We start from the raw sequence: 23,275 nt of genomic DNA, 5'->3' as shown, positions 1-23,275 counted from the left end.
ACACAGTTGCCAGCAGATTGAGTACAGAGTTACCAATATCCAATATCTTTTAATCAGAGACCCTCATCCGCTTCTGTTTTCTGTCAACACTGAGTGACTGTCTCCTCTGATTTCCACGTTCTTCCTCTTCCCTGTTTCTGCTTCATATTTGTCCCATCTTCCTCCGATCTTCTACAGTATGTCTCAGCTTTTTTTAAATCACTTTCTTCCCTTCATTTTTCTCTAAAATGTCTTTACTCGCCTCATTATCTCCATTGGTTTTCTCCTTCCTGGTAAAGTCTGGATCATTTTATTGCTTCCTCTGTCCTTTCAATCTTTTTTTTTCCGCACTTGTCTTATTCTGTTACTCTTCTCGTCTTGTATTTTTCCTACCCCTCCCTTTCTTTCTATGCCTCATGTTAGTCCCCTACCTCTCTACCACATCTCCTTTACGTCCAGTAACCATCCCCCTCTGCTTTCCCCCCCCGTCTTGCATCTTTCTCTCTATTAAATTTTTTAACCGTTCTCTTTTGCCACCCTCAGATCTCAGTATTGAATTTGATGCCTTTATAAAAACGACTCATTCAATCAAATCTTTAGAGATGTCCCTGATATGATTAGCAGAGAAGTTCTAGAAGTGCGTGTATGTGTTTGTGTGCGTAAAAACTTCTTTGAGGAAAAAGTGGTTCACCTTCCCTGAAGCTATAATCCATATTTCTTTCTCTTTTTCTTCAGTGTCCGTGTAGCCTATTAGTAGTAATGGTATCACATCATGGTGTCTTTCATTCATAAACTTGACCCAGTGGAAAGATCAGAACTCCTACTGCTACTTTACTGTGTGGGTGTTATTTGGGGCACAACTGTTCTCAAGATGTGTCCAGTAGCCCCCCAGCATGACTCTAAGAATAAACACACATATATATAGACACACATTCATTTACCTAACCAGCTTGCACAATGCCTCTAGTCACTTGCAACCAACAACATCAACAGATGCATTCAAACTGACTTTAAGCTATACACAAACAACAGTCCACACACACATAAACACAGCTCTCTATACCCCTGCCTGTTCCCATTCTCCCCTGTGTTTTAATCCTACTTGTCAGTAATTAAGGCTGAGCCGGAGGTGGGCCAGGACGTGGCTATCTCCAGGCAGGGGTGCAACTATAAACTGGATTTATAATGGGAGAGCGGTATTAAAACCCACTGCCCCCGCTGCTAGCATCAATGAGACCATCTCTGTTCCATAACAGGATTTGTCCTCTGCTTTATTACAAAAGGAGGCCTGTCTTCTGAAAGGCCAGATATCCCGGCTGGCATATAATACGCTGACAAGACATTCTGCTGTTCATCCACCCTTCTCCTCCTCCTCCTCATCTCTCGCTCACTCTCTCTCTCTCGAGGTGCCAATACAGTCCAGCCAGTGCAGCCTGTAGAGAGTGAGCTCCGTGAAACAACACCTGATGCTTTCTATAGAGAGCAGAACCTTTTAATTAATGCTACAAGTGAATTTTAAAAAGCCTATTAGAGTGACAAGTTTCCTTAAATAATTTAAATGCATTAAATATCACTTGAAATCAATTCTCAATGTTGTCACCTGATAACAATTCTACTTATCTTAAGTGTAAAGGTCAGTTGAATAGTCGTTATGATAAGCAGCCAGCCACAACATTTCCTCTGCAGTATAGCTGTTACCCACTAGGTCACTAGAGCAAAAGACCTCTGGGGTCTCGTGGGTTATGAAGTAGGGTCCAGGTCAATTTACCATTGATGCACGATCAGATTGAGGGTCAAGGTTTCCCAACAGAATTTTGCATTTAACATCATTATGTATTTTTTTGGGAATATGGCTAATTGGTATATGTCTTCTGTCAATTCCCAACAACAAAAGCATTTTGATTATAGCTACATAAAATAAGTTGCCACTGATTTTACAAAAATAAAAACAAAAACATATTTTAAATGCCGTCTCAAAAACATCACAAAAACATCACCAAAACCAAATAGCTGCTAAAAGACTTTATTCCAGGCTCTTTAAGATCAATCACCTCTATAAAGGGCATGTTCATGTTAATCACATTTTGTCATTCTGGGCAATAAAACAAGCCAAAACAACCAAATAAGGCCATATTAACAAGTAGGATCTTTTTCTAATTGCCCCCCTTCCCCCCTACCCCACCCTTAGATGTATTTTGTGATTTTCACTCTTGCTCTTGTTGTGCACTCATAGTTTCTAATTATTGCTTGGCCTGTTTTTGGTCTGTTTCCCATCTGACCAAATTAAATTTCTTCATTTTTTTAAAGATCTGTCTCTGTCTTTCTTTTGTAATTCCTTATTTTGTGTTTTAGGGATTTTTTTTGTTTCTAAAGAAATTGTGATTTAGTGTTGTGTTCCATCACTCTAGAGGGAGTCATATTCTCACAGACCTTGGAGAAATGAGGGTTGACTAAAGGACTCTGAGAGTATGTGTTGTCATGTTTCAGCTAAAAAGTAGCCTTAAGATCCTTGGCAAAGATGTGTAAAAACAAAAAATTCAGTCTGTTCTATTCGAATGCAGACTCAAACGCTCTTAGTGATGTGTTCTTCTGACCTGTTGTACCCAGAGTTGTTAAGAATTTCTTTTCCAGTCACAAATATTATTTTGGATTGGATAATAATCGTATTTAAACACAAAAATCTATCATCCTTTCTTTCCTCCATCTCACTTCAGCCGTCTGCACTCCAACAACCTCCACTGTGACTGTCAGTTGTCCTGGCTCTCTGATTGGCTCAGAGCCAGGCGGGGCTTGGCTCCCTTCACCCAGTGCATGGCCCCTGCCCACATGAGGGGCCTCAACGTCCCAGATGTGCAGAAGAAAGATTTTGTCTGCAATGGTGAGTTGACAACAACAAATTTACACACAGTGCTTCAGCGACAGATCTTTACACTCTGATATCACTATTTTTAATGGTGGTTAGTCTATTTTCATTGACACTGAAATAAAACACTTTTGGGTCCTTCTCTTTGCTCGGCTGCAGTTACATCATACTGATGCATAAATATAGCATTCATCTCATGAAGTTAACCTGAATTTTTGAGGAAGAGTGATGCATGGGTAGTACATAATTTAGAAATGAGCCAGTGTTCACTGTAGAGCTGTTGGCAGTTGACTCTGTGCTGTTGAGGTATACAATATAGAGAATATAGTAAAACTAAAGGCGGTATTATACGCAGGGTTGTTATCGTCTCCAGACAGCTCAGCATTGAGTTTATTACACTGACAGAATTACAGCATGTAGAGCGTGTAATCAGCTAAAAAGCCACAGTAAGAGCAGTAGTGTTATCAGCTGCAGATAGCACAGGCAATGTTTACAGGCTTCTGATTCAGCTTTCTGCGCTAATAGACTGCCAGGCTGCGCTCTCTTTATTAGCCTTAAGTCTCATTTTTTTCTGCCTACAAGCTACACAGAAAAGCACCTCTCATTGCACTTTTCTCCATTCTCCTCACTTACTGTCAATAAGAGACCGCTCTTTCTCTTTTTTTATTTGTTCACTATTTTTATCCCATCTTTCCACTTTTCACCATTTACCTGCTTTCCCTTTCTCTTCTCTGTATGTCTATCCTGTATTCCTGCTTACTCTAGCGATATTAGGTAGGCATATCTTGGCCAGGTAATGTTTAGCGAATAATCCCGTTTCATCTCAAAAGATAGCATCTTGTGAAGAATGTAGTGCAGGTTGCTTTAGAAACCAAACAACAGCATCAGCTTTTTTTCATCCTCATATTTGGCTGATTGTAATTGCAAATTAAAAAAACAAAAAATAAAGAAACCAATCTCATATCTGTATATTGCTTTCTACAGGTCCAGCCCAGACCGAGTCCAGGACTTGTGCTCCTCAGGTAACCGTTTGCCCACCCAGCTGCAGCTGTAACAACAACATAGTGGACTGTCGTCGTAAAGGCCTTACTGAAATTCCAGTAAACCTCCCTGAAGGCATTGTGGAGATGTAAGACTGCTTTACTTGCTAATTCTGCAAATTCATATGTATATGTGTCTTGTATCGTGGGTTCATTCTATTGCAGATGGGGATAACGTGCGTTTCCTGGACATGTATGTATATGTCTCAATATTTCTACACTTTTACTGGGTGTTTTGGAAATTGCATTCTAGCCACATACCAGTGATTTGGTCATGTTTACGTACGTGTAAAAGTTTACACCAACTCTTTTGAGCATTATAAGATATAAAACGATAAATTAGGCCTCCAATCTATCCCCAGCTGTGGCACATTGTGAGTTTTGCTGTGATAGTTTGTTTTAGACTACACCTAAGCTCCACACTTTTCCTCGTCTTTCTCTCACGCTCTTCCTTTCTTTTACACACCGATTTAAACACACACACGCGCCACAGGGGGACGTGTTTGATATCCGTATTGATCGCTGTACCCTGTTTGTTTGCACAGAGGACAGCTGGTTGATTGCTCTGTGAGTAAAGGAGCAATTCTTGCCCGCAACTGCACACCAATACCGTTATACCTCCCCAGCATAAGTAATAGATTCTCACAAAGTCACGCACACACCAATCCACACATATGCAGACACAGTAGTTTTGTTTGCACAAATAAAGTCTGTACTTTGAAAAAAACAAAACAAAAAACACACATACAGGTGTGTATTTGGATTGAGCCATAAGTACAACAACACCTTATAAAATCTCCAGGGCATGCACACACAGACAGACATACACGCACACACACACATGCACAGCATTAGCATTGGATCTGTGATAATGAATGTTGCTGCTGCAGCACGAAACAATAGAGTATAATAGGATGATGTATTGTCATTCCTTTAATGGAGACAAAGTCATCCTTCTGAATGGCAGTGCCAAGGATCACTGCTACATGTCTGGATCCTTTTAGAGTCATTGTATAACTCTACACTTTAAATATCTTAACATAACTTTTCAAGTTAAATATAAAACCAATATAATTTTTATTGTCATGTTTGCCTCAACAAATATCTGACTCCAACAGACGTTAATGTCTGTGCTCTTTTCTACATCTCTGTATACGTGCACAATCAGCCCATTGTTAACACACTGGCTAACCTGCCAAACTCATCTCCTGTTCCTGTTGTTGTTTAATTGCCTCCTAACCTTATAGATTTTTTTATATAGCTTTTTAAAATGTCTCTTTTTTTAATACATCCTTTGATATTGAGCCTCTAAGTGTCTTTGTCTAAGGCTTGTTTAGCTACCCCTACGTGTAATTTGTAACTTGTTGTGTGTGCAGATTGTCTTTGTCAGTATCCATACATTGATTTATTTTGACCCCTGAGTTGAAATAAAGTGCTGTTGGCTGCCAGGGAGTGAAGTGATGAAATCTAAAGGGCAACACAAGCCAAGAAACAGGCATCTGTAGTGTAAGACCTGCGCTGCATTCAAAGTCAGGACAACGTCCGTTTTCATAAAACACAGCGGTCACAAATTGGCACACTAAGATAAAGTTTATCCACATAAAATGAGTCTTTGAGTCCATACTATAATTTGTTATTTAGAACTCTGAATTGACTACAGTGGCTCAAAACAGTGATTTTAAACATGATGCACAGATACAATTGCCATCAGGGAAGAAAGAGTGGGATGGTGAGTTAAAGTAAGGAGGATGACTGGGTGGGAGGCTGAAGAGAAGGATGAAAAGAAGAAGAAGAAGGGTGGATTAGTTTCCATTTATCATCCTGACAGCTGACCCTGTGGATGGCCTTGGGACCTCGCTGCATCCTCCTCTTTTCTCCTGATTTTCCCTCTCCTCTCCCCTGTTGTCTCCACTTTTCCACTCCTCTGATTTCCTTTTTATTGCCCTCCTTTCCCACTCCTCTCCTATGATTTTCCCTTTCGCCTTTTGTCTTCTCTCTTTTGTCCACAATTTTTTGACTCATTTTCTATCTTACTCCTGTGACTTTTTATTAAATACTCATTTTAATAAAACAGTAATTAATTTTTTTTGTGTGTTCATTTTTCCCTCCTTGTCATCACAACACCATGGAGACATGAAGAATACATGAACAGTTGAATGGGTTTCCTTGACCATCAGGAGAGCAGAAGCTAAACTGTAGTAAATTTTCCCAAATGTCGGCTGTGTGCCTAGTTTTGATGGCTCCCTATGTGATAATAGAGTATTACTACCAGTATGATCTAATAGGTCTGCAGCCTTCCAGAAAAAATGATGGAGTTCCCTTTGGTCCTTTTGAAAAAGCTGAGAAATTTTCAGTCTGTTTGTAAAGACAGTGGCGTTGCATTTACAGAGGAGAATGATCGAGGAATCTATTGGAGATTCAAATTTAAACTATATTTGAAAAGATTATTCTGTACATGTAACTGCTTTAAAACTGTTCATGGACAGTTTGTAGAAAAACCTATTAACATTCATTTTAATGTTTCAGTTCCCATTCATCATATCTCATTACATACTGCCCCTTTGGCCTTAATTTCATTAGAAGTACAAGTTTTGTTGTCAGTAGTCCAGATTTTCATCAGAGCCTTTTTCTTCTTCTACACTCACATCAGAATGACTCTATGTAAACACATTACTGCTGAGCTGCAAAACTCAAGACAACATTTCACACTGAGCGACCTTGGCCCGCATCTGCTATAAAGCACTGACTCACCTGCAGAAATATTTTGTAGATGTTGATTGGAACAGCCACCTTTTGAACTTTTTGTGCACTTGCGTTTGGCTTTGGTGGCGGCTAAACAGGACTTTATTATAACCTTGGAAGTAGAAAAAACGAGCTTACTGTGTCCAGTTGATATATATGTATTGGAAATTCATAATTTAATGTTTCTTTTTATGTTGACGTAAATGATCTTTTCAGTAATTAAAAAGTTTAAATATCTTCTCCATTTCTCTATTTTTATTCCTGTCTCTGTTCCTCTCTCTCTCTACAGTCGTCTGGAGCAGAACTTGATTAAAAGTGTCCCTGCTGGAGCCTTTTCTGCCTACAAGAAACTCAAGAGGATGTGAGTCTGTCTGGAACGACCTGCATACATCTAAACACATGCAAATACACACAAGTATTAAATAATAATGTTCAATATATTAAACAAGTTTTAGGCAAACTACATTCTAAACAAATGTCTACTTTCTAAGATATTTTTTATGATTGCTAATCTTAGTGTTATTATGCCATGACTGAATGGTATAAGTGTTGTAAATAGATATAAAAAAGGCCAATTAACCACTGAAAAATTGCATATGTACACAAAGGCTTTAAAAAGCTTTAAAAAGCCCACTACTAGATTTTCAAGTAAGATTAAGAAATACCAGAATCATTATACCTCACTATAAGGACCTATGATTGAGGTTTTTCCTCAACCATCATCTTACCAAATTATGACAGAAACTAATATAACTAATAACTAATATACTATGTACACAGTCATACAGATATAAAGATTAATACTGGAAAAGTTGTTATCATGCAGATGCCCGAAAATGCTAAACACGTGCAAGGTTACAAGGTTATTCACCCGCCTGCTCACAGTGTTAACCTCTCCTCAGCAGCAGTGTTTAACAATATATCTTACAACAGTCAAAACTGACTGACATGAACTGCACTTAACATGTCACTGCTTCCATTTTCTCGCTTGCCCTCATTTACTTATATATTCAGTCCCCTCTTTCTTACTCTTGTCCCCGTGCCATGACCTCTGCTGATGTACTCTCGCATAATCATTTTTCATACAGTTCTAGGACATTCGCACAAAAATGAACCCCATTGCTGTGTATTAGAGTAATCTCACACACACACACACACACACTCTCCCACTCTTTCTCCCCAGTGACTTGAGTAAGAACCAGATTTCTGACATTGCTGCCGATGCTTTCAGTGGCCTTCGCTCACTCACCTCATTGTAAGTATGACACATGTGCATGTAAACGGACACAGACATGTACACAAACACACATCCAGACAGAAAAGTAATTGCATTTCCAGACATTAAGCAAATAAAAATGTTGTCACAGTTGATGCTGACAAGGGGAACACAGTGCAGCCGAATGTGTGTATGTTCTGTACGTGCATCTGTGAATATGTTGTTGTGTATGCAATTGTGCATGTCTGTGATCACTCACTATGTCTGTGTGTGTCTGTCTCTGAGGGTGAAAGTGATAAGAACATGAAGGACAGTTTAATTTGAATCAATCTGGAGCATGAAAATGAGACAGACAAGAAGGGGCAGACAAGGTGAACCCTACTGGGTGTTACGACTGAACATGTATATGCACAAACAAGCACACGCACTTACACACACATACGCAGGAATGTCACTGGGAGGCTAAACCTCTGCACTGGAGTCCTGCTCAAGCACAAGGTTACAACACATACAACTGTTCCAGTGACTTAAATTATGCAACTGCAACTGGAAGCACATCTCAAACCTAATTTCGGTCTTTGACTAATAAATGAGATCAATTGTAAAAAGCAGTATGCATAGTGAGAAAAGCCTTAGTTTCAACGTGACTGTGATGTCCATGTTTTCATCTGACAGAAGTTTAAAAAAATGGTTTCCACTGGAAACAGACAGCTTTTTGTCTTTGATTGCAACACAATTTCAGTTCTTCCAACTAAAATAGTTTTTCCAGTTGAGTGAACATGATGACTTTTTCATTCCTAGGAGATGCACTGAGCGTCTTTCTTGCCTTTTGGAGAGCTGAATAGTTGTAATTTAATGGAAGATGGGTCAGGCTAAGAAATACAATAATAACAATGAGGGTATTTTAGTTTACAGTGTCATTTCAAGTAGTTGGCGAATCGAGTGTATCTGCAGATTTTATTATTTAGATGTTTTCAGGTAGACTAAGTGTTCTTTTCTGTTACTGGCTGAAACAATTTTTCAATTCTTAACTTAAACAAAGACCAAAAATCTATAGCTCTCCATTGATCAACAACATTAACACAGTAAGCTATTTAAAAATTGGACTTAGGGTGATGTGTCTCAGAAATGTGTACAGGATATCTTCTTTCAGTAGCATCACCAAAACTCCCAGAATGTTCTCAAAATAAGAGAATCAGCAGGGAAACTCTGGAGGACCAATAAAAATATTTTATTAGGCCACACGTCGGACTTCACATCACATAAGTCTCAAGCCTTTAAAGTCATGTAATTTGTCCATTTCAGGGTACTATATGGCAATAAGATCACCGAACTGCCCAAGGGAATATTTGATGGACTGGTTTCCCTGCAGCTACTGTAAGTATCGTCTGTCTGGTCTGTTGTTCTGTGTGTGGCTGGATGCATGTGTGTGGTATCCAAAAAATACACTGGGCAGTATATAAAATAATAAAAATACGAAATCATAATAACACCCCAATAAAGAATGAACTACTGAGGAAGCATTGTATACAGTTTGAGCCAAATGTTCAAACAGCTTCAGTTTCTTTTACTAAATATCAACCAGTAAACATGTAAAATGTCTGATTTTACTTTTCTTTTTTTATTGTTTGAAGCCAAACATGACAATATTTGGCCAAATAAACTATAAAAAAATAAATAAGGAGGTCCATTATAGCCCTGTGCAGCCAGTCAATTTAAAAGACAACTCAATTAAAAATACTCCAAAATGCACCAACATGAATGAGGGGTCCAGTTCAGTGATTTGAATTATCAGGCCTAGAATACAGCAGTAGTTTGCTACAGCGAGTTTAGCACACCTGGCAATTAAAGAGGCAATGCTTCTAACTGTAAGCATTATTGGAACACCTCCAGGATGCATTATAAAACCACAGCAGTCTGCAGGTATTGGTGCTCTTGACGCCAGCATCAGGTGGCCTTTAGGAGAACTGCTGTGTTTTGGTCCCAGAGTTTGTCACTTCAGGTTGACATACTTCTGAAGTGGCCATCTGTGGAACTGCATTTATTTATTTTTTTTTGCAATTCCAATTGGCATTAATTGGTTTCAGTGGAGCATAATAGGCAGAAATTACTACATTTATATGAAGTGTACTTAATTTTCCCTGGTTATGGTGATTTACTAATTTGGCATCAGCAGTCCATATCCACCTCTGGACAATTATCACAGCTAAGGCCAATGGTATGGGTCGATGTTATTCACTATTGTGCAGTAACAGCTACTATGGAATGTTGTCTTCCACGATTAACCTTTGAACTGTCATTTATCTGTGTATGTCAGTATAAAATGCTAAGTATGAAACAAATAAATTGGTGTGCTGCAATACGAACTGTAATCTCAAAGATCAACATCTCTGGCATTAATCGAATCAATTGAGGAGATTACGAATGCTATAGATCAGAAACAGTATGCAGCTGGAGTATTTCTGGATCTCAAGAAAGCATTCGACACAATCAATCATGACATATTAATTAATAAACTGGAACGGTATGGGATTAGGGGGGTTGTACTGCAATGGGTGAAAAATTATTTAAGTGACCGGAAACAATTTGTGAAGCTGGGTGTCCATTCCTCATCATGCTTGGACATTGCTTGTGGTGTTCCACAAGGCTCTGTACTGGGTCCAAAATTATTTATTATTTATATAAATGATATTTGTAAGGCATCTGATATATTAAAATTAGTATTATTTGCAGATGACACAAATATTTTTTGTTCTGGGGGGAATCTAAAGGAGCTGCTGGATACAATTACTTCAGAAATGTGCAAAATTAAAAAATGGTTTAACAGGAACAAACTATCGCTAAATCTAAGTAAAACTAAAATTATCTTATTTGGGAATTCCCTTAGAAATGCACAAGTGCAGATTCATGTAGATGGTGTGGAAATTGAAAGAGTACTTGAACATAAGTTTCTTGGTGTGATTATAGATGATAAATTAAACTGGAAGTCTCATATAAATCATATACATAACAAAATTTCAAGAAGTGTCTCAATCTTGAGTAAAGTAAAACACATTCTGGACCACAAATCACTCCACATTCTCTATTGTTCCCTGATTGCACCGTATTTGAATTACTGTGCAGAGGTTTGGGGCAATACTTACAAATGTTCGCTATCATCAATCTTTATATTACAAAAAAGGGCCATAAGGATAATCCATAAAACTGGTTACAGAGATCATACAAATCCACTATTCTTAAAATCAAAAATTCTAAAATTCACAGATCTGGTTCATTTTCTCACAGCACAAATTATATATAAAGCAATAAATAACCTGCTTCCTGACAATATTCTAAAAATGTTTTCTAAAAGGGAACGGGGATACAATTTGAGGGGGGAATTAAATTTAAAACATCCTCGTATCCGTACAACATTAAAAAGTTTTTGCATCTCTGTGTGTGGAGTGAAGCTGTGGAACAGACTAAGTAAAGATATGAAGCAATGTCCAAGCATGGCGCAGTTTAAAAAGCGGTTTAAGGATATGGTTTTTACAGGGTACAGGGAAAAGGTAGAGATTTGATAGGGTGTTCTTGTCTAATATTTTCATGTGTGTGCGCATGCACGGGTTTGTTGGTATGGGTATATATGTATGTGTATATGTATGTATATGTATGTATGTATGTATGTTTATATATATATGTGTATGTGTATATGTATGTATATATATATATATATATATATATATATATATATATATATATATATGTATATGTATATATATGTGTATGTGTGTGTATGTATGTATATATATATATATATATGTATATATATATATATATTAAATATATATAAAATTGTAGGTTGTGTATCCTTCAGGTGTTAATGGGGTTATTGAAAATGTGTATATGTGCGTATGTGTGTATATACGTAGGTATGGATAGATAGAAACATATATGTGTATATATTAAAAAAAAAAAAAAAATTACACATAACATATAATGTAATTACAAGGAGGTATTTCTGTAGTCTATTGATACTAGATAGTGGAAAAGGGGTGGGATTAAATAAGCTTATGCTTCTTCCTGCTCCTTTTTGAACATGGACGTTATTTGGAGTTGTGGTTGCTCGTTTTCCTTTTGTTTGCTTTGTTCATTTGTCTCTTTTAATTCTATTTTTTTTTTTTTATACTTTTTCAACATGTTCAAAATAAAGATTCAATCAATCAATCAATCTCCCACAGTTCTTGTTATCTTACGTATTGTAGGGGGGAAACTATTAATTCTGAATAATTCCTCATGGGCACAGATTCAAACTGCAGCTGCTGGTTCAACATGCAGTAAAAAATTCTATAACAGCTACATAAGTACTGTATGTGGCATATGGTCCTCGGAAATGCCGCAGTCCACTGCAGAAACAGCTAATGTTCTGGGCTTTTCCATCGTAAAGTGAAGCGAAGCAAAGAGAATGAGGACGAGTGAGCCTAACCCACAAACACCTTTTACAGGCTTAGGTGGATCATTTGGATGCATGGTGCATAGTAAGAGAGAAAGAGAGAGGGAAAGGGGGTGGGCAGATGTGGATGGATAGATAAATTAATGGATGGCTGGATGAGGAGTGAAACTGACGTAGACATTGGAAAGAAGACAGATATGAACAAATGTATACATGCAGGAAATATTAGAAGAGCAGAAATAACTACTGGGAGATCAAATTTGTGCTTTTTGTGTCAACCAGTATGTGACACTGTTATCAATGAACAACTCAAATTGGAAAGAGCATTTCCTTATATTTCTTCATGCATGTATGCATTGTCCATTTACAGGATGATTCAGTCCCATTGTTGTGCATGTGTATAACAAACTGAATGATTAGCTAATACTCACGTATTGAAACATTCTAGCACTCACTCAGCAGGTGAATGGAAGAAATGCCTTTTAATATTTCACCACTGACACAAAAACCTCTCATGTCTCTGAAGGCAGTCAGTTTGTCAAGATTCACTCACATAGTGTAATAATTATAAATTACATTCAGCTTTCACTCTTGAATAGAATAGAGCATCATGTTAACCTATGACTGCAAAGATGTGTTTATTGCTTTATATAGCTACTGGTCTGTTTATAATCTCTGGGCTGCTTTGTTTTACTGGTGCGGTTTCAAGTAATTAGTTCCCCCTGTGAGCCGCCTAATGAGGCGTGGATATGTCGCAGAGCAGCACGTGTGCATGTATCACCTGCGAGTGTGTATGTGTGTGTGTATATGCATAAATTAGATGTGCCAGTACAGGCACTCGTTAGAGTGGTTTGAGAATGAACTGCCTTACCAAGCACCAAGTTAGTTACCTGTCAGGGAAAGAAAGGGAAAAAGTAGACTGTTTAGTGTGTGACAGAGAAAAAAGAATGTAACAAAAGACAAGAGGTGGGGAGGGTGAAAGAAGAGGAAAAGTGGAGACTGAGACAGACCCGAAGCAAGAAAAGAGGAAAGGTGGAAATACAGGGAAAAGCTGACAACTTGGAAATATCAGCTAATGACGTGTAGATATGAAAAGACAGCAAGATGGAGAGAAGGTAGAGGTGAAAACTTTTCTGTCATTTACTTAATCCTTCTATCACATTTCTCATTTCCCATTGCCTCTCTCCTCCATTTTGCTTGTCAGCCACGTTCGCTTAAATATATATATCTGTGTCAGTCCAAATTAAATTTTCACCTGTCCCTTCACTGTCTCACTCCATTATTTCCACCACCCTGTATCCATTCTTCCTCCTGCCTTTCCCTCCTTTCACCATCTGTCTCTCCCATCAAAACAAGGTATTACACTCACACACCCAACGGTGGATATTCCCCTCCTGCTCCAGAAGAGAAAGTATAAAACTGCAATTTTCAAATTTATGTGTCACATCGAGAAAAAGTATAATCATGAGTATGTAGGGAAGGGAGGGGTGAGTTTGGTAAGGGACAGAGGATGAAATAGTGAGTAGATGACAGGAGAGGAAAATAGTGGTTTTGCATTTGAGATGCATCTGAGAAAAATGAATTCTCATTATCGATCTGTGCGTTTATCTTTTGTTTGTCTTGAGCACAGATAATACCGCCAAATAAACAAAACAGAGGCAGATGAATAGCAAATGTTAATGGCTCTTCTTTGCATTTCAGATTGCTCAATGCCAACAAAATTAACTGTTTGAGAGTCAACACCTTTCAAGACCTACAGAACCTCAATCTCCTGTCATTATATGACAACAAGCTGCAAACCATCAGTAAAGGACTGTTCACCCCTCTGCGCTCTATCAAGACTCTGTAAGTTCATATATGTTGTTTTACATCATTTTGGTGTCTTAAATAGAGCTGCTGCTATCAGTTGAATCAATAATTAATATGCTGACATAAATGAATTGACAATAGACTGCTTAGATGCCTTACTAGTGAGATATTCCATGCATGTTCAGATGGAGGAGACAGCAGGGCCGATGCAGATTATACAGGAGGGATTATATGTCCCTTCAGCCCTGGGAATGCCTTAAGATCCCAGAGGAATAGCTGGCGAAAGTTGCTGGAAATTGCTGCACCTAGATTGGACTGATACGCTGGCAAGTGTTTTGATATGTGATTTTTCATTTTTACATCAGAAATACATTCTCAGTACACTGGGCTTCTGAAATAGCCAGCCGCTTTTTCACCAAAGGTTTTTACTGCAACATCTGTCGTTTCTCATCTAATATCAGTTTAGACTTAAGAATAACATTTTCACCGGTTAGTTGACACCGCAAAAGTAAAAACAGGGCAGTAACCTACTTGACTAGAAAGAATCGACAGTTGTCTGCTGATTGCACTGAATTTGTTCGTATTCAGGAAACTGCTGCAACTACTTGCAATTGTTTCCTGTTATCAGCACACGATTGCTGATAACTTTGGTCGTTCTATGATCTCCAACCACTGTTTCCTCTACTGTGACTGAACGAAAAGATGTATAGAGATGATAATTGAAAAAAATCTATTTAGAAAACTGGGCCTTCATTAAGTATCTATGGTCTTCTGTTGGTTAATTAATGAAGGTTATTAGTGTTAATGATAGCTATAAAATTCTTCTCATAACGCTCTCAGCTGCTTGAAACGTAAAATAACTCACTTAATGCAAGAGTAGCTCTCTTGGAAAACATGTGCCTTTGGATGGGAAAAGAAATGCAACAAATGATGAGTTGAATTGTAATTTTTCTGTAGAAGACAGTATTCAGTATATTTATCCAAACCCGAAATCTCAGGCAACTGTAGTAAGCTTGAGATTCTTTTTTCTACAAATCAAGCTTCCACTCTGTCCTTGGTCCTTTTTCTTTTTCAGTCATCTGGCCCAGAATCCCTTTATGTGTGACTGTCACCTGAAGTGGCTGGCAGACTACCTGTTTGACAACCCAATTGAGACAAGCGGAGCACGCTGCAGCCACCCCAGAAGGCTGGCTAACAAACGAATAAGCCAGGTGAAGGGAAAGAAGTTCAGGTGCACAGGTAGGAGATGACTTTACACTGATATACAAGCCAATCATGTATCCAAAATGTATACACAAAATTGTTTTGCAAACCTAGCTATGGATTCCCCCAGATTTTAGTTGTATATATGTAAAGAGAATCTATCCAAGCAGAGCACACAGCTAAAGAAAAAATGCAGGTAAGCATGCCTGAAAAACAGATGTAAATCAATCAGGTTATACTTGAAATGTCACATTTCACAATTGAAGCATTACAAATATATGAAGTATTAAAAGTGCATAAATAAAAACCGAAAACAACTACTAAACAGACACACACCCACAGTTCTTGTCTCTGTGGTAGTGTTGTCTTGCTCTTATTTCCTTTGATAGGAGCCATGGGTTTCACTAATTACAACACAGACCAATTCAGTATGACGCAGCACAATAACTAACTCAGCAGGGACTATCCACAGACTGTGATTGCTCACTTGTGTGAACGAAATTATGTGTGTGTGTCTATCTAGCTGTGTGTGGCTACACTAAACATCAAAACTGCTTATCTGTAGTGGCTTTTTCCACACTGTTTGTTCCTGTCATAAATACTAGTACTGGAAAATTATAATCCTTGAAGCTCTGTTGTGTCAAACTGGTTTTAGGCAAATCACCAATTTAGACAGTATAAGTAAAGCATACACACTGTAGTGAGAATCTCCTTTGCTTTTTCTAGCAGACCAGCGTCTTGTTATCAAGGGCGACACCCTATTATTAATGCTTTGTTTTATATCTAAAACCTCAAATTTGCAGAAGAGCTGAAAAAGTTGATCAAAAGCAACTTTTTAAGCACCAGAATGATTGTTTTTACTGCAACCATCACAGCATCTGTCAATGTGCCATAAAAAGTATTTTTTGACATAACATAGTCACCCCTTCTGCTCTGTGAAATGGTGTGTTCCCAGGATCAAATGGACACACCATTAACAGCATAACCAATACCATTAAATGGCAAGAGGTTTTATCCAAAGTGCTTGTGGTGGCGTGGGCACACATCCTATATTTTTAGCTTAATATCTCAGTGGTATTCAATCTCTTAATGTTTGTGCTCTGCCCATTGAGGTAGATAATAATCAAGATAACCAGATTACAAATTCCCCTAAACTTGGTTATGGCTGTCGTCTTTGCTTTGGCCCTTCCTCTCTGCAGTCCCATGCCTCTCCCTGCATCTCCTCTTCCTCTCTGGACCTTTGTGGATATTCTTGCTATTGGTGGGCAGTGCTCTGATCCTGCCACCCTCCCTGTGTGGATCTGCGGCTGTCTGTTGCCTCTCCTGTCCAGTATGGACCCTGCCCCCTGACTGATTGGTGCAGCTCTCTGTTGCCCCAACTTCCTCCTGTGTGGACCTGCATTTTGATTGGTTCTTGTGCAGCTGTCTCTTGTGCTTGATCTAACCATGTGGCCCCGCCTACTGTAACATCACATGGTTCCGTCAAGCGCCAGGGACCGCCTAGCACACACCTACCTGCCTCTCCCAGCCAATCACACACCTTGGAGCAAAAACTGGGTCAAACATTTAACCTTGTTTGCATTTATCTGTAGGGCTTGTAATATGTGAGTATGACTGTGGTTGAAATAAATGAGTCATAAACTGACATTTGACATTAAAATACAATCAGGGCTGACTATCAACACCTACTAGTTTTCTCTTGCTTATCTCATTGTGATGCCCTGTGGAGTTTTCTTGTAAACCAACACAATTCAAGTGGGTGTTTATTTCCAAGTATTATCTGTTTGTATGTAGCTTTCAATTTATTCTCGGTCTTTTTCTTCTTTTTGTCTTTTATTGTTTTGCCTGCTCCAAAACTTAATTGGTCAGTAGGTCTGAACTAAATTGCCAGTGTGCACCCATGTGTACTCGTGATACTGTGCACTTGCACAACACAAACCAGAAGTAGACACATTTTTAAATAAAATCTTTATGGTGACACTCCGGCTCAAAAACTCCACAGGGTACATTTAAGTGAATTGAGAAACATCCACATTTCGCAGTTCACCTTGATTGCAAAACTGCAAGCATAAATTTGAACTCTAAAATTGCATTTAAACAGATGCTCCTACTTTTGTCATTGTGCTCTGGAAACATCTCCTTGTAATGCTTCAAAGCACATTACAATGAATGCTTGTTTTCTTCACATTTAGATTCTCCGATCGCATGTCAGTGTTTCAGTGGTTAGCATGGCTTATTGTGCATTCATGTGCTCCTTAGATAGCCCCATTTTCCTCTGGTTTTTGTTTGTTCTGCCAGCTTTGATGTGTTTCTATGATTTTGGGTTGGAATGTGGAAACAAAACTGATGCTGCAGACAAGATTTTTTTTGTCTCTCAGTATGTAGAAACAACACTGGTTTCTCTTTCCAGTACACAACTCAAGTTGAGTAGAAAAGAACTAGTCCCTTTTTCCAGCTTATCCAGCTCTCTCTTAAGTTGGATAGCAGCAAGTATTTACAACCTTATTAAAAATTTAATGCAAGATAAAAAAACATATATAATACTTGAATTTTTTCCATTAAACTTTCTCGACTGCCATCAGCCAGATATGTACTTTATCTGATATGTATTTGTGTGTGCGCTCTACAACAAAAGTATCTCAGACTTTACATGTTCTGTCTCTAACTTGAGGAGGACGTCCATGTGAAGTTTTCCCAATTATTCCAATTATTCCAAAGCCACATGATTGCACAAATATTCCATCACCTCTCTAGCCCTACACACCTCTCACCCGTGTGTCTGCTAAGAAAAATTCAGCCATTACTATTATTAAGATGATAAAAAACCCACCTTCCGGTCTTTGCTTAATTCCCCTTTATTATTCTCTTTCCCTTTCATCCGAACTTTCCCTTGCTCTTTGCTCTCTGTCAGCTTACCCAACTTAACCAACAAGGTTAGAGACAGCCCAGAGACAATATTGCAAAATATTTTTTCCATTGAAAGAAGCTAGCCATGTCTCTCAAAAGATAGACATCACTTGAAGGGCACTGATCATTTGCAGAAAAAAGAAAAGAAAACCTTCAATAGGTGGTCTTAGTTGTTTAACAATGAGCAAATGAGTCATGAAAACAGACTGGAGGCAGCGAATACTTTGTGCCAATGCAAGAATGAAGAGTAGTAAAATGAAGGAAAGATTACATTGACAGAGAGCAGATGGATAAACAAAGAGAGAACAGGAGGAAGAAAAAAAGATAATGATAACGGCGTGAACTATAATGAGAGTACAGTATGTGATGCATGAACGCACGTGCTGCATGATGCAAACCGGGTCTATTCTACAGGCACTCGCAGTCATAAATAATATCTGCTCATATTATATCTAAATAACAGAAGTGGTCTCTGGCTCACCTTGTTAAACAAAAACATCCGGGGTTAAACCACATTTATCTACAAGGTGATTCCATAAACCCACCTGGATATCTGTTCGTTAACTTGATTTAGAGCAGCGGCCATGCAGAATTACTGCTCCCTGAATCAGCCCCGTGCCTGCTTGCAGTACAGAGCTGTAGCAGCAACTGCAGCCTGCTGTTTTAAGTAGATGGACTAGTTTTGTTTTGGTGTTGCTCATTCTGACTGAATTGTGACCGTCCTAGAATTTTACCAACAATGAAACTTCTCAGGAAACAGTTCAACCAGATAGCCTGGGAGAAGAATAACAAAAAATATTGATTTTCTTTTTGTTTTTCTAAATATAAAATTATGTAAATGATTATATAAATGGGATTATGTTTACATAAGTTTGAAGTCTTGTGTCCATGGTGTCTTATTTGAACTTTTTTCCTCTTTTTTCCTCCCTTTGTGCCTATTCGCTATTGCCATAATTTACCTCCTTTTTTCCATCCCTTCTCTTCCTAGCTGTTTTTTCTTCTGTCTTCCTCTTCATTGTTATTCCTAGTTACATTTTTTTTCTTCTTTTCTACCCTAAATTCTGATCCGCAGGTCAGGAGGACTATCGCAGCCGTCTGAGTGGGGAATGTTTCCAGGACCTGGTATGTCCAGAGAAGTGTCGCTGTGAAGGCACAGTGGTTGACTGCTCCAATCTCAAGTTGACCCGAATACCGCCACACATCCCTGAACACACCGCAGACCTGTAAGTCAGCTGGCCTTACTGTTTTATATAGATATACATATATGTGCAAGCTCTTCAAAAAGCTGAAACAGTAAAACAAAACGCATACCACAAAATCTCAAAGAAGCTTTTCATGTTTTTAGAAGCATATGCACGGACTAAAACACCCACTTATACATATGGCAATCGTGTGCCATGAAATAGTAGTAATGTTTTTAAGGCCTGTGTAGATGGAAAGACAAAAACTCACATATGCATGTCCTTTTTGTCTCTCTCTGCTTCTCTCTATCATGAATGTCACTTGATTTTTAGCTCTCAGACCAACATGCTCCTCAGCAGTCTTTTCCATCTCCCTCCAAGTCCCAAAGGAGCCATCATCATGTCTGGTGAAGGGTCTCACACTAGAATACTGAATAGTCCCATTGATCATTCACTTTCTGGCTTAAAAATGAGTAACAGATAACGCTACAGGAATACTGTAATATCTGTATGATTTCATGTGGGTTTTAAAACACAGACAAAAACATTTACAACAGTTAGACTGTTAATCTGTAATAATTACCAGAAAGGTGTTTTTTTTTAAAGCAATTCCTAATGACAGGTTCTTATTAGTAAAGGTTTTTTTTTTTCACTTTTTGAATTAAATAACACATTTCAAGACATCACGATCTGCTTTTGGAACGTGGTCCAAATCTACCTTGATTCATGCATGGTTTTTCAATATGCCACCATGTAGAGCAGGGTGATATCACCAAAAATATTTATCACGTTATACATTTGAAAATTTGCGATAACGATATAACTGACGATATAATTGACACTAGACAAAATACTTCACAACTCCACAACTTTATTAGTGCAAAAAACCCCAAAAAAATCATCAATGTATTTTCACTTAAACAAGCAGCTGTTTTTTATGTGCATTAAAGATATATAAAAATTTAACAGTGCAAATGCAAATTCCTCGCTGACAGTTTAACCAAAAGGCATTTCCAGTGGAAATTGGCCGACATATCCTCAGCATAACCATGTATAATATCCACAAAACTTAAAAAGAGGTTATACACACACAATACGGTAATACAGGGTGGGCCATTTATATGGATACACCATAATAACCTGGGAATGGTTGGTGATATTAAAGTCCTGTTTGTGGCACATTAGTATATGTGAGGGGCAAACTCCTCAAGATGGGCGGTGACCATGGTGGCCATTTAGAAGTCGGCCATCTTGGATATAACTTTTGTTTTTTCAATAGGAAGAGGGCCATGTGACACATCAAACTTATTGGTAATGTCACAAGAACAACAATGGTGTGCTTGGTTTCAACGTAACTTTATTCTTTCATGAGTTATTTACACGTTTCTGACCACTTATAAAATGTGTTCAATGTGCTGCCCATTGTGTTGGATTGTCAATGCAACCCTCTTCTCCCACTCTTCACTCACTGATAGCAACACCGCAGGAGAAATGCCAGCACAGGCATCCAGCATCCGTAGTTTCAGGTGCTGCACATCTCGTATCTTCACACCATAGACAATTGCCTTCAGATGACCCCAAAGATAAAAGTCTAAGGGGGTCAGATCGGGAGACCTTGGGGGCCATTCAACTGGCCCACGATGACCAATCCACTTTCCAGGAAACTGTTCATCTAGGAATGCTCGGACCTGGCACCCATAATGTGGTGGTGCACCATCTTGCTGGAAAAACTCAGGGAACGTGCCAGCTTCAGTGCACAAAGAGGGAAACACATCATCATCTAGCAATTTCAAGCACTGCGCATGCGCGTTTTACCCATATTCTATTGCGATATTTCATTTTCTTATTGTTGCCGAACATTATACCGGGATTACCGTGAACGGTATGATATGGCCCAGCCCTACCACCATGTCCCAGTAGGCTATTACAGTATGAAAAGTACGGCTAGCTTAATGGAAAAAAAGAACTTGGATCAGCATATCATTATATTTTTCACTAACCAGGAAAAAAAGGAAACATTTGCTTCAACCTACTCCCGATTTTTTTAAAAAAAGGAAAAAAAGTGATGATATGAAGGTTGTATGCTTGCACTATCTCTTCAGAGAGAAAGGTTAAGTAATTTAATAGAGATTGTCAGGGAAAAAATAGCAAAATTAACATAAAACATAATGATGTGATTTGAAAAAACCCCCACCGCTTTTAAGCGATAAAATACATGCCAATCTTTGACTTTTGATTCAGAACACGAGAAAAAAGTGTTGTGCTAAAAACAGCTCATTTTACTTTCAGCACCTTGACTAATCTTAATCACACATTCAGTAAGTTAAGGAAAGAGGAAATTGGAATCCAGACAGAAAAAAAAGTTTTACCTAATAATGCTAAATCACCTGCAGCTTTAAAATGCAGGAGAAGGATGAAGAGCTTCTGCTATGGTTATCAGTGAGATAGTAATGTAGAAAAGCTTCAGGGGATGGGGATACTACAGCATTAAGGCACACACAGGATGGTTGTCACAGTATTACTTATGGAGGTTAGTTGTATGATGGTGAATTCAGCCACAGCTGCCACTTTAGATAACTAATAATGCCAGCACTACACAGACCATTAGCCCCCAATTTATCCGTCTCTCTTTCTCTCTTTGGTTCTTTTTCTCACTGTGAACCTCGCCAATCCTCCCTCCTTTTCTCCCTATCCGTCCCCAGGGTACGTCATGTCAGAAATGTATACTTTGTCCTTTATGGTTGGTTAGAGGGCACATCAGAGTTTCTAGTATTTTCTACACCTTTTCTCTCTCTAGCCTTCCTTTTCCTTAAGAACACAACCACCCAGTATTTTCTGAAGGCCACAATCGTGAGCACACAGAAACAAACACACAAGCTGTCAGTTCATGGCCTGTAACCTGCCTTATCAGGGGAAATCAGGGGAGGCTGTGGTTCAGCTGAGGGCTTATATACTTTTTGCTCTCTTTGTCTCGTCTGTCTGTCTTTGGGACTCTTTCTGCTAGCCATAAAAATCATTGACATCGGCCTTGGGAGCATTTAATAAGAATGACATCAGTCTTATGAGAATTATAGGCACTTTATTAAATGTGCTGTACATTGTCAGGCCACATTGGGGCCAGATCAGATGATGAAGAGATCAGATGTGTTTTTGATACTGTCAAAATATGCAAATAAACGCAGCAATAAAAGAGGCATCATTCTCCTACCATCAGAACCTACTTCAGGCTTTTCAGTGTATTATTTCAGTCTGTGTTTATCCAGGCCAATCCATCTTTGAACCCCCTCATATCTCGTTACAAATTGTCCCCTTGAGCTGAACTTTCACTTTCTTTCGTGGATTTTTCTTGCTCTGCTGCTTTCACACATACACGTACACAAAGTGCATCCTTTTAGCAGCGCCCTTTTAGTACAAATTACCTCAATAAACCAGATGTTTAGCTTCCTATCTCTCAAACTGTTTTCTCTTGGCTTAGGGCAGTGTGGCTATTGATGACTACATATAAAAGATTCATTGCTCTTCTCTTCTCTTCTGATTTTCTTTTTTCATCCCTGTGTTGTTTTGTGTTGCATCATATTTGCAAAGTCTCTGAAGTCCTCTCAACTTACATGTGGCCATCCCACCCTTATTTTCTGCCTGTTTTTTCTCTGTGTATGTAGAAATTCACTTGTGTGCACTAAAGCAGTTTGTTTCATGAAAGAATAAAAATCTAACTCCCTTTCTCCATCTTCCTCTCTGTAGGCGGTTAAACGACAATGAGATTGCTGTCCTGGAGGCTACAGGGATTTTTAAGAAGCTGCCAAATTTGAGAAAAATGTAAGTGTATATATATATATAATTATTATTATTATTATTTTTTTTTTTTTTTTTTTTTTTTAAAGAGGCACTTCCATTATATGATTC

At 38.4% G+C, this 23,275-nt stretch overlaps 1 protein-coding gene across 1 annotated transcript in view; it reads left to right on the top strand.

Moving 5' to 3' along the window:
* The window catches only part of slit3 (slit homolog 3), a 239,948-nt gene that overhangs the window by 171,383 nt on the left and 45,290 nt on the right, over positions 1-23,275 (top strand). The window contains exons 9-17 of the mRNA XM_082554652.1: positions 2,694-2,857; positions 3,827-3,971; positions 6,914-6,985; positions 7,808-7,879; positions 9,146-9,217; positions 13,974-14,117; positions 15,157-15,320; positions 19,264-19,414; positions 23,114-23,188. Of these exons, the coding sequence (XP_082410778.1) occupies positions 2,694-2,857; positions 3,827-3,971; positions 6,914-6,985; positions 7,808-7,879; positions 9,146-9,217; positions 13,974-14,117; positions 15,157-15,320; positions 19,264-19,414; positions 23,114-23,188 (1,059 nt within the window). The remainder of the gene's footprint in view (positions 1-2,693; positions 2,858-3,826; positions 3,972-6,913; positions 6,986-7,807; positions 7,880-9,145; positions 9,218-13,973; positions 14,118-15,156; positions 15,321-19,263; positions 19,415-23,113; positions 23,189-23,275) is intronic.

This window comes from Aulonocara stuartgranti (assembly GCF_965226115.1).
Source record: "Aulonocara stuartgranti genome assembly, chromosome: 2".
In the NCBI taxonomy this organism is placed as follows: domain Eukaryota; kingdom Metazoa; phylum Chordata; class Actinopteri; order Cichliformes; family Cichlidae; genus Aulonocara; species Aulonocara stuartgranti.
This window is presented reverse-complemented; position numbering and strand designations above follow the sequence as displayed.